Source organism: Perissodus microlepis, chromosome 6 (assembly GCF_051167445.1).
Source record: "Perissodus microlepis isolate ML-2025 ecotype Zambia chromosome 6, ASM5116744v1, whole genome shotgun sequence".
Lineage (NCBI taxonomy): Eukaryota > Metazoa > Chordata > Actinopteri > Cichliformes > Cichlidae > Perissodus > Perissodus microlepis.
The window spans coordinates 9,210,199-9,222,111 of NC_140466.1; the positions used below are offsets into that span (position 1 = coordinate 9,210,199).

Consider the following 11,913-nt stretch of genomic DNA (forward strand, 5'->3'; position numbering starts at 1 on the left):
GCACTGAGAAGCTTTTTGTAGATCTCAAGCCTCCACTTGATTCAGCTCCACCCAAATAAAAATGCCTGTGATGAATCAAACATCATCTTCACTCATACTTAGAGCACAAGCTTGCATAACACAGGTATTCTGTGATATTTTATTTCTTTCCTTTTTGTGTGTTTCCATGCCTGTGATCCAGTGTCACCCATTTTTTCAACAGTTCGGAAATAGCATCTGTAATGCACCTTCATTTCTATGCTCTTTGCAGATCTTTGTCTATTGTTCTGTAAGGGAAACTGATCATGCTTCTAGAAGTCTCTTGTGTAGCAACAATCTGTTTCCACTTTAGCAAAATAAGGTTATACAATCAATCCACTGAAGTTGGGCCAGGACCACTTTTAAAAAGAAAACAAAAGGCGACACCTGGTGGTTAAATATGAAATTACACGCTAAATACATCATTTGTTTTCACATACTCTTATGATTTTTACCTCAGTAGCCAAACAAGAAAAGTACAGGAGACAGTGGCTTTATATTTTAAGTTGATTCTGTTAGCTCTGTGATTAAATGATCCCAAAGCAAGGTCAGTATTCAAAATATACTCCTCTTCTGGATGTGAAAACACATTTATAACTCAGAATAAAAAATAATGATAGTGATATTTTTTTCATTTGCGGTATATATTGGAATGAAATACAATCAATCAGTCAATCATCATTATTTTTTTCAGCCTTTTATTCATAGTTTGGTTTCATACTTATCCAAAGGCTCGTGCACTGTGTAAAGATGAGCATTTTCTGCATTTTACAATGTTTAGATTTATAATGAGATGAAAACAAAGAGAACTCCCCGGAAGAAACCAGCATGCACTTTAACAACTTAGAAGCTCGGGTGAGGGGAGCACAGGTTACTGAACTGTTTCCACTTGGGTGGCCTCAGAGGAGGCGACAACCTGTCCATCAACAATTTCCTCGATGATTGTCTTCACTCGTTTTTCAATGTGGGGTTTATGCTCTGCAAAAACAATGCATCGCATCACTATAGTGTAAAGAGCTTAATTCAGTTTTACTGCGACAAGATCTGAAGTTCTGGTTCAGTGAGTGATGGAGATTCTTACCTTCCACTTTTACGACCTTGCTGATGACCACCACCCTAAGAAGAGTGTAAACATTTTTTTAAAACATTTTTGTTTGCTTTAATTGATAATCGATTAAAAACAGATACATTTTTAATTTCTTACTCCTTTTTTTCATAGTGCTCTCCTTCCAGCAGCCTCCTATATTCAGCAATCTCCATTTCCAGCCTCATCTTGATGTCCAGTAGCTCATTATATTCTGTTTGCACCCGCAGAAGAGAGGCCTTCAGCTCCTGCAGCTCAGTCTCCAGGGTGGAGATGGTGACCTGCAGTTGTTGAAGCTGAAGATTATAGCGACTTTTCACTTCCTCCAAATTTTCCTGTAGGCATGTAATCTGCAGGACAGAGAGGTTACAACAGCTCCATGTGAGTACAGTCAGTGGGAAGAATCACTTCCTCTCTGTTACAGCAAATTAATATATGTCCTGATATGTTTGGAAAAAACTGATTTATTTTTTTAATCATTCCCCTTGTGCTAACAATTAAAACATTACGAACCTAATGTGCTTCAAATAGCAAAAGTAATTTTAACCAGGCTCGACATCTGCTGATGTCAACCAGTATGAAGCATTTCCCAATCAAATATAGGCAAGCTATATGTATATTTGTCCTTTATTTGTTTTATTAATGTTTTTTTCATTTGTTTGTTTGCTTTTTTGCAACATACTTTTTGGATATTTTGTCATTTAACTCAGTTTTTGAGCAGAAATACACCACCAACATTATTTTGAAATTCAGAAGTTCATGAATATGGTTTTTCATGACTGTCATAAACAGGGGGAATTAAAATAGCAGATAACTCTTAATTCCTTGAACATTTAAGGGGTGATTAGTGTTCTGTTATTGTTTCAGATGATGCATTTTATATTCTAGGATTCTATTTTTTTTCATTTGCTTGCTCAGTCACCGTTCTCACTCACTATGTGTTAATAGACCTCTCTGCGCTGAATCACACTTGTTATTAATCTCTGTCTCTCTTCCACAGCATGTCTTTATCCTGTTTTCCTTCTCTCACTCCAACCGTCTTGAGTTTCTTGCCACATTGCAAAATGTCACAATGATTTTAGTTAAAAAATATTGAAAAGTCATGATCACATGTGAGTTCATAAAATACGGCAGTTGTGTTAAGTCGTAGTGTTGAACACTGATTTTATTTTTTAAATGAGCCTCCAAGGCAATGTTTGTTTGTTGTCTCTCCTCTCCTTGTTTCTCTTTCCTGCCTCCTCTGCTTGCAGCTGTTGCACCAAGATACCAGAGATAGGTACAATATGAGAAAAAAAGAGCGGGTCTGCTACTTCTTAGCTTCAGCAAGCTGAGTTTATTAGACCTAACACTGCGATGTGCATTTGGCTTCAGTTACAAAACCTTCATATCCAGTACTTTTGGGTTGTTATTCCATACCTCTGTGTGTGCGCTTTGCCGGCTTATCATCAAACTTTGGTAGGTCTTCTTCAGAACGGACAACTCTTTGTGAAACGTTTTCACATCTGTTTGGGAAACAATGATTTCCTTCTGGAGAATTTCCACCTTTTTAAAAGAAAGCATTCAAAATTCAATAAGAAAATTTGAACTTTTTTTTTTTTTAAAGGCTCTACCGGAGTCGTTTTGAACATTTTAGGAACCTCACCTTCGACTGGAACCATTTCTCGACTTCCAGCTTGTTCTTGCTCACCACAGTTTCATACTGCTCCCTCATTTCCTCCAGGACCTTTGTCAAATCTATAGAGTTTGCACTGTCCACCTCTACATTTACAGATCCACTGCATTGGATGCTCAACTGGCTCATCTCCTGCAACATGCAAAACAAACAAACAAACAAACACAACAACAAAATTAAAGCTGCAAGCAGCGTTATGAGGGCCCTCGCACCCCCCGCACGTCGAGCCACGCCCACCACCTAAAACCAGCACGTCTGACCTGATGTCACATTGATGGAATTCATGCATTTAACCAACAGCTAACCTTTCATCTCATTCAATCATGATTATAGTCCTCCCACTAGGTGGCGCTCTAACCATTAATGACAAATGGCATAACAAACATTTCCGAGCTTGAGTCTCATCACGCCTGCGACCTTTGGGAGAGACTGGACATTGTGTTTTTGAGTGAGAGCAGATTACTGCTTTTTGGCGAGTGATTGAAACTCTACGTGGCGCCATGACCACCCCGTTTCCCTGAATGTAAAAAGCTTCGCAATTTAACATCACAAAGGTCTTTAGATTCCACACACAGGAAATCGCGTCAATCTGATGAAATCCCTTGGAGGAGTTCGTCAAAGAACGGTGCCTGAAAAGAGGGGAAAATGTCGCCAAAATTACACATTCATTTTAAAATGGCTGACTTTCTGTTGGATTTGGGATGTTGCTCCAAGAGACTTTTTTGTACATCTCGATATCTTCCATAAGCTTACCAGGTTTCAGACTCATACATAAAACACAGAGCAGGGGCTGATGATTTGAAATTTTGTAGGGGGCGCTGTGGAGCCATTTTGCGCTATTCAATGAAAATGATCACTTAACAAGATAGCCCTGAACAGATTGGAGGTGAGGGCCAAATTTCAAGACTTTTTAAACTTTCCAAGCCCCTCAAAACCCACTTCATCTTTCATGGTTGTAACGTTGGACCCAAGAAACATAAGCCGGAGCGAATTTGACGACAGCAGAACTTTTATTTAACACTGTGGTTTACTGGGACACAGACACTCCAGCTCTCTCTCTGCTGTCACGTCCGCCCTCCTCCTCCGACTGTCACTGCCAACATATAAAGAGACACAATCACTGTCAGATCCCAGCACACCTGTTCACCCCGCCCCTGCGCCGCCCCGGGAGCTCACTGCGTCACCCCTCCTCTGCAGCTGGCCAGAGACCACACCCACGCCACAATGGTGAACCGCGTTGCCACCAGGGTGCGCCGTTCAGTTTAAAGTCACAATTTTCGCACTGAAGCATCATGAGGGACTGATGGTTATATTGAGCACTTTTGAGGTGTCCACGATGAACCTGTGAAAATCAGTACAACAAAGTGTAAGACATGACATTTCCTGTTCCCACTAGGTGGCGCTCTGCGTATTCCTGACAATGGGCACATCAATCTGTTCAGGGCGGGTCTGACATCATGCCTGTAAAGTCTGGTACTGATCAGACTGGATTTCATTGAGTTATACTAATTTGTTTCTTCATGGCGAGACATCAAAGTTCGCCATGCTTCTGGGGTCACACCCTTTCTCGAAAACTCACAGTTTTCACTGTAACCCAAGACCAACTCCTTAAGGCTTTCCTGGAGAAATTTGAGGCTGCAGATATCACCCATCACAATACTGTATCCCAAAGTGTAAAACATGACATTTCCTGTTCCCACTAGGTGGCGCTGGCCCTTATGTCAAATATGGCAGTTGAAATATGTTCAGGGGTGGAGCCTTATCATATGTGTGCTCTTTGGTCCAGATCGGACATTGTATGACAGAATGAGAGGCAATAAGATTTTCATGGCGAGTAATCGAAATTCGCCGTGGCGTCACCGCCTCACCGTATCACGAAAACTCAAAAGCTCCGCAATTTAACATGGCCCAGGTGTGTAGTTGACACTGACCAAAGATGAAGCTTATACGACCAAATCCCAAGGAGGAGTTCGAAAAAGTTCGAGGCATGGAAATGGCAAAATTAGAGCCAAAATGTCACTTTCACGTCCAAATGGCGGACTTCCTGTTGGGTTTGCGTCAATGGGCCCACAGACTTTTTTGTTCGTCTTGGCATGGTACACATGTGTGCCAAATTTCATACATGTAGCTCAAACGATGTGGTCGTAGGGCTGCATTTAACAAGGCATAGGTGGCGCTCTAGCGCCATTTCCCAGTGCTCATATGTAAAACCATTAAAATACAAAATTTTTCACCAGACCTGGCATGTGTGCAAAATTTCATGAGTTTTTGACCATGTTTAGGCCCTCAAAAAGGCCCTTGTTTTGCCTGAATAATAATAATAATAATAATAAGAAGAAGAAGAAACGGAGCCGATACAATAGGGCCTTCGCACTCTCGGTGCTCGGGCCCTAAAAAGTGTTTAAATCTCCAATCCATCCAGAAGTGTAAGCGCTTCCACCACCAGCAGATGGCGACACTGCACCATGGAAAGCAAACATTGACTCACGCAATCTCTTTAGCAGTGTTTAATAGGTTTTTTTTTTCTATTATACGCCTTTTACCTCCTTGTGATTCGCCCTCATTTGCGCCAGCTCTGCTTTCAGATCCTCTATGCTTAGCTCCAAGTCACTGATGCCAAGAGTCAAGCTGTCGCGGACCGCTCGGAGACGGGATACGTCAGCCTCGACGGTCAAATGCAAGTTCATCTCCATGTCATATCTGCAGAAGAAAATCAGCCCTTTCAGATGCCATTATTTTCACGATTTTGATGGGGGTAACGATTGTAGGGTCTCAAAAGAAAAAAATTAAATAATAAAACAAAAACTCCCAAATGTAGTGGGATTTCTTTTCATATTTGGTATAAAGTAATATGGGGTAGAAAGAAATACCACGGAGCAACAAAGGAATGTAAACTTACTTCATTTTAAAGTCTTCCGCTGCCAATTGAGCATTGTCAAGCTGCACGTGGATGGCCTGGTTCTCTGCAAATCTTCTTGCAATCTAATTGGAGAAAATGAATAAACACTGTGAAATTCTGACCGCGTATAGGCTATACTCTTCATTTATTGATATTGAGCAAATTATTTTGCATTCCGCAGCAGTTCAGCTTTTCTTTGGATGCCATCTATCAGTCACAGCGTACAACGGGTTCTAACCCTTCAAATCCACACTTCAACATTAATTGGTGTCAATAATTTTTGTGATAGTAAAACAATGGAAAGATGTTTCAGTCGCCTGCATAGATGTTTACTTCGGGTGTTTGGCAATGTTCGAGGTTTCGTGTGTGCATTGTAAAATGGTTTGCTTGATTTTTTTTTTTTTAATCATTCTTTCAGTGTGTTGTGTTATGTAAAGTGTGAGAGGTACCTCGGCTCGCAGGTCATTGATGGTGGAAAAATAGCCACCGTAGTTCTTGGTAACAACAGTTGACTTTTGACAGAACTCAGCGATGTTCAGTTCCAGCTGCTTATTTTTGGCCTCCAGAGAACGCACCTGCACATATAACCACATCTCATCAGTTTGACGCCACACATGAATGCAATGCCTCACCTCATTTAATTTCATCACGAGGAAATATTGGTTCATACAAGCAGGCTATCATTATTTGTCTGAAAGCAACTGTTCTACATTTTTCTATTTGGTAAAATTTCATATGTTTTTTTGTTAGTTTGTTTTGGGGTTTGGGGTTTTTTTGTGTGTTCATTATTGTATGTGAGTATGTTGATCCTTTACTCACTACAACAATATAAAGACACCTCATTATAAGTGCTGCATGAAAAAATTCAATAAGATAAGAGAAACCTTAATTAGTCCCACATGTGGGAATTTTTTATTTATTTTTTGGTCAAGTACAAGTTTAAAACAGAAAGTACAATTTTAAGAGCAGTAAAAAATTAAGGGAAAAAAAGCAATAGAATAGGATAAGATAATAGAATAAAGGGGGTTAGGGTTAGGTCAATATGTACTGTTAGAAACTGTTATTTTACTATATGGAAATTAATCTTATTATTTATTAACTAGTGATTACAAATGCAAAATGTGAAAAGTAAATAAAGGGGGGAAAAAAGTAATTCTTGCAACTAGTGCTCATCAGTAAAACCTACTTTTGCCAAGTAGTCAGCCAGGCGGTCGTTGAGGTCCTGCATGGTTGCCTTCCCATCACCGACTACAGAAGTCTCTCCATACGAGCCCACGGACCCTAAAGAGAAGACAGAGTTGGACCTTGAGATGCGGGTCCCATAACCTCCAGCTCCGCCATGCACACTGGGTGTGTAGCCAACAGAGGACGTGCCACTCTGCTTCCATCCGCCCAGGCTGCTGGAACTGTAGGTTCTCTGCTTAACATTGTAGCTGCTCTGCTGGGTGAAAGAGGCTGCCATGGTGACAGGAGGTTGTCGTGATGCGAGGCTGATGGTGAGCACAGAAGGAATGTCTCCGAGGTGTGATCCTGCAAGACACAGCTGGGTATTTTATAGGGTTCTTAGGGAGGGGGGCAGTCTCAAATGCCATGCAACAACAACAGTGTGGTATGCAGATAATAGTTTTTGTTTTCTTTGTTTTTGTTTCCATCGATTGGGTGTGTAAGTCTTCATTAGACAAACTTTGATGAAAGACAAGTGGAACATCTAGTCAGACAGCTTAACTGATAACTATGCTGAAATCCAGCCAAAACCTAAGATGTGGCTAATTATTTCTAGTTAACTCATTACACTTTCTACTCGTTACTTTATGGGGCACAGATGAATGCTAAGATGATTTTAAGTGAGTTACCCAAAAGAAGCTGAAAAGACAACAAAAAAGAGTAAAATATTTATATAAAAAATGGGGGGAGACGGTATTTGGATTGGTATGATCAGTTTCTTTGTTTTTTAATTAGTTTCACTGCATTTGATAGTTAAGTTTTTTTTCTCTAAAATGCAAGTCAGCAGGTGCATCATGGCAGGTAGCGTGATCAGTTTTTCATGTTCACCCTGACTGAGAAGGTAAGTTTAACAAAAAGATCACTATCACAACCACCTATGAGCAGTAATTATGCCTAAGCCAGTGGTATTTGTTAAGCCTTTCTGGGGGTGTAAGACAGCTTCATCTGCACATACCAAACAATGAGTGGTATGTTGGTAACAGTTTTAATACAAACAATTTGCAAAACCAACAAATACGCTCTGTAAAAAACCCAAGAGCTACATCTCAGAGTCTACAGGCCTCAGTTACCTTGAGAAACACTGATGAAAAAGATTAGACAGCACAGTGGAAAGCCTCTTCTCTTTAAAAAGAGCATGGCAGAATAGTTTGGCAATGCAAATCTGCCTCTGAACAAAGCACAAGATTTGTGTAACAATGTACTTTGGACAGACAAGATCAGCGTGGAGATGTCTAGGCATAATGCACGCAATATCAATACAAACAGCTCATACCAGCTGTCAGGCACAGTGATGGATATCTCAGGGTTTGGGCTTATTTCGCAGTCACAGGACCTGGGCACCCAAATTCCAGACCTTTACCTGACTGAAATGCCAGGAAAGGACCTTAACAGAGCTGTACAAAAATGAAAGCCAGCAAATCTGAATAAAGTCAATGTTGGAAAGAAAGGTGAGCCAAAATTCTTTTACAATGATGTGAGAGACCGATAAATTGATACAGAATACAGTTACTTCAAGTTATTGCTGCTAAAAGTTGTTTTACAAGCTGTTAAATCATAGGGTGTATTTACAAAGAGTAGAGTACTGGGACAACTTTCTTTTTTACTGTACACATTTACATATTTTACTGTGTCTCTAAATATGTATGAATATGTGTGTGTGTGTGTGTGTGTGTGTATTCTAATATAGTATCTTTAAAATAATAAGTAAACAGCAGAGCTCTGTAATCTGTGTCTGTGTTCTTGTATTATGTTATTAGTCTCTCCTTATCTCAAACTGCACCAGACAAAGACACTTGTGGACAAAATGAAAAGTATTATATGCACGAGGTTTTACATGCACTCATCTGGAAGAAAAAGGATTTAACTATTAGAAACTGGTTCCTCTGCTCAACCACAAAGCTATTTTTGTTCTGTGAATTGAAAGAAGCAGAAAATAACATTAATAGCTGTTGGCACCGTAAATTATTTTAAATATACACCTGTCCAAATAGAGCTTTGAACTCTGTTCCAGACCACCACCACCACCCAAACATACCAAAACAAGACGCTGTCACACCTTTTTCTCTGGAAGCTCAGGTAATATGTGTCCTGAAGTGACTAACAAGAACCTGAAAATCATTTTAACCTTTGTGGAACACACCCATACTGCTGAAATGCATGACTGAGTACACTGTAGTATTTTACATGGCACTATTCAGTGGAACCGACTTTTACATGTATACAGATTTCAGACCTAAATGCCAAATAAGCTTTACCATATTGTTAAAGAGCCTTTAATCAGCCCTCACCCCAATTTGTCTTTAAACTTCAACCTTTCTTCAAAACAATCCTGTTTGGTATTCTTTATTGTGTATTTTACAAAAAAATAATTTATGGAATATCAGCTAAATTATTCCTTAAACTGCGAGGTCCGATTCTGGGATATATTTGGAATTTCAAAGGGAAAGTTTTATCGGGAAGTTTTGCATTGGAAACACTACTCATGTGTAATGTAAAAGTCTTATCATAACCTTTCACCAGCATGAAGGAATTTGAAGACACGTACCTGAGACGAGACAAGAGAAAATCAGTGACTAAAACCTGCATCAAACATCCGATGCAGCCTTGACCTAACAGTGTGTGTGGGTATGAATCTGAACTAAATAACAAGTGAAAGGAGCAGTTTGTCAAGAGCAGGTGGTGTCTGTGGACATTATCAGATTTTACTGATGGGTGTGTGTCCCTTTAGTCTGCAGATAACAAAAATGAAATATTTAGACCAGTAATAATCTGTCTAGCAGTGTATTAGAAGATATTAGACTGAGGTTGGCTAAAGGTCACATATGCCTTTCTATCAACTTGCAAGCTCGTGTTCTGTATGTATTACAAATTAGTTATAATACCCCGAGGCAGTTTGTAGATTCATACATTGAAGTACATTTGCTGCTCTCCATTGTGCTGTTATCACTTTTATTGCATAAATCAAAGTAGCAGACAATCATTCACAGCGGACAGACCACACTTTCACTGCCTGGAAGAAAAATATATGAAGGCTGAGTTTCTACAAGCAGTTAAACATCACACATTATCAGGGGACGCTGGATTCAGAGTAACTGGGACACTTGAAAAAAAATCTATACAGTACTGTATGTAAACAGAGCTAATGTTATCCAAGCAAGTATGACTTTTGCTAAAAGGGTGGTGTGTACGTCATGTGGAAAGTACAGGCTGCAGCATGACAGTAATAAATTATGCACATTTTATATTTGATGTATCACCGTTTAACTTCGCTTTTTAAACATATGTCAAGAAAACGTTTCACAGAAATGTTTACAGCCTGAACATTATGAAGGACATCTGTGTAACTTCTATGTAACTTTCTACTTTTTTTTTTCTTTAAAGCTGCAGGTAAATACATTCAATCCAAGTATGAATGAATGTGATGTGTTTTGCTTTATAATTGGGGGTAATTTCAATGATGATTCTGATTCATTAAGTGATTTTAGGTATCTTGTTTTCCCTTGCTTTACTTTCACTTACATAGCTCATGTTCATATAAATAAATAGCTGTGAATGTGATTGCAAATGGTTGTCTGTCTCTATGTCTTAGCCCTGCCTCAGGCTGATGACCTGTTCAGGGTGTATCATGACTCTTGACTCCATGGTAGCTGGAATAGGCTCCAGCCCCTCAGCGATTTTTTTAAGGATAAATGGAAGAGAATGGATGAAAATATATAAAAATATGAAGAGTAGCAATGTAAACAACATATAATGTGCAAATTGAAAGACTTGTATAGTATTCTCAATAAATACTACCAGTTAAAAAAAACTGAAAGAAATGATACGTTGTTTAAATGTACGTTTCTGTACAGGTACAGAAAACCTGTGTTTCCTCCCTCCCTAAAGTTGACTTTTTCATAGTGTCTTTATTGTTACATCAGATTTGTATTGTTTTAAATGGTTTCTAAGGGAATATTGGATTTTCAGTGTAAACACATCGAGTTGTTTTATTGTTATTGCAGTGCAAAAAAGGTCTTAAGTGACAAATATAACGATGTGTTTCTCCATGTAAACTTGTATAATTTCCTTTGCGCACATCCTTTTTCCAATGTATCCATCTCTTAATCAAACGCTCTGTGGTGAACACCATTATCAGTATTTGATTGAAAGCCATTATGCTGACACCAAACTTGGGTATAAAAGAGACAACCTGCTGGGAATCAGCAGTTGTGCACTGGAGACATCACGCTCATCGCACTTTGTTGTGTACATATCTCATCCTATCTTCACAGGTACAGTAAGTTTGCCATTTTTGATACCTAATTTTTTTTTAGAATACATCTCATGTTTACTCAAATGTTTCTTTCTTACTGCGCAGAGAGAATGTCAGGGAAAGTTTTCGTGGTATTTGCACTGCTGGTTGCTCTGCTTGTGTCTGGAGCAGCTTCCCCAACTGAAACCGGAGAGACTGAGGAGACAAATGTTCTCAAGCAGCTTCTAGCTAAACATGAGATGGCGAAAGACTCGGCTGGAAGACAGAGGCAAGCACCCCGCACTCACTCTGCACGGGTGGAACGACGGGCGCACCTTTCAGTTGATGAGCGCGAGATAATGACCAAACAAATAATGCAAGCAATTTCAGGTATGCTGCAGGCTTGGGTGGGAAAGTTCTGTGATTGTCATCTTGTTTCACTTCAGCTAATTAGAGCAATGTGTGAATAGGCGGAAGTCCAAGACAATGCTCAGATTTGCATACTGAACCCTTTTGTGTGTGGTTCATGTACTGTAGGAATGGTTTGTTCACAGAGCTGATGAACTCCGAGTGCATGACGGATCGGGACTACCAGGGCTGGGTGGATTTTGGCCGCCGGGATACAGAATGAGGCACATCACAACAGCTGGAGAGCTGGCGCACTGCTTTTTTGTTCAGATTTTATAAAAAAGTGGACGTTTACTTCCCATGCAACTTTCGAAATAAACAGTTTTGCAGATTTATTGCACTTGTTTTTATTCCATATCTTTGGTGATGAGTGGACG

General features: G+C 39.6%; 2 protein-coding genes across 2 annotated transcripts; one reads left to right on the forward strand and one right to left on the reverse strand.

The window, feature by feature from the left end:
• Window positions 1-688: 688 nt before the first annotated feature.
• Window positions 689-7,198, reverse strand: LOC146385031 (keratin, type I cytoskeletal 19-like). Its single transcript, XM_084930556.1, has 9 exons — window positions 6,860-7,198; window positions 6,123-6,248; window positions 5,674-5,756; window positions 5,318-5,474; window positions 2,745-2,906; window positions 2,519-2,644; window positions 1,223-1,452; window positions 1,100-1,134; window positions 689-996 (listed from the first exon to the last, which is right to left on the reverse strand). Exons 1-9 carry the CDS (start codon window positions 7,133-7,135, stop codon window positions 890-892), a joined length of 1,302 nt encoding a protein of 433 aa, XP_084786682.1. The 5' UTR covers window positions 7,136-7,198; the 3' UTR covers window positions 689-889.
• Window positions 7,199-10,667: 3,469 nt separating this feature from the next.
• Window positions 10,668-11,874, forward strand: LOC146385032 (uncharacterized). Its single transcript, XM_084930565.1, has 2 exons — window positions 10,668-11,518; window positions 11,683-11,874. Exons 1-2 carry the CDS (start codon window positions 11,221-11,223, stop codon window positions 11,757-11,759), a joined length of 375 nt encoding a protein of 124 aa, XP_084786691.1. The 5' UTR covers window positions 10,668-11,220; the 3' UTR covers window positions 11,760-11,874.
• The last annotated feature ends 39 nt before the right edge of the window (window positions 11,875-11,913 follow it).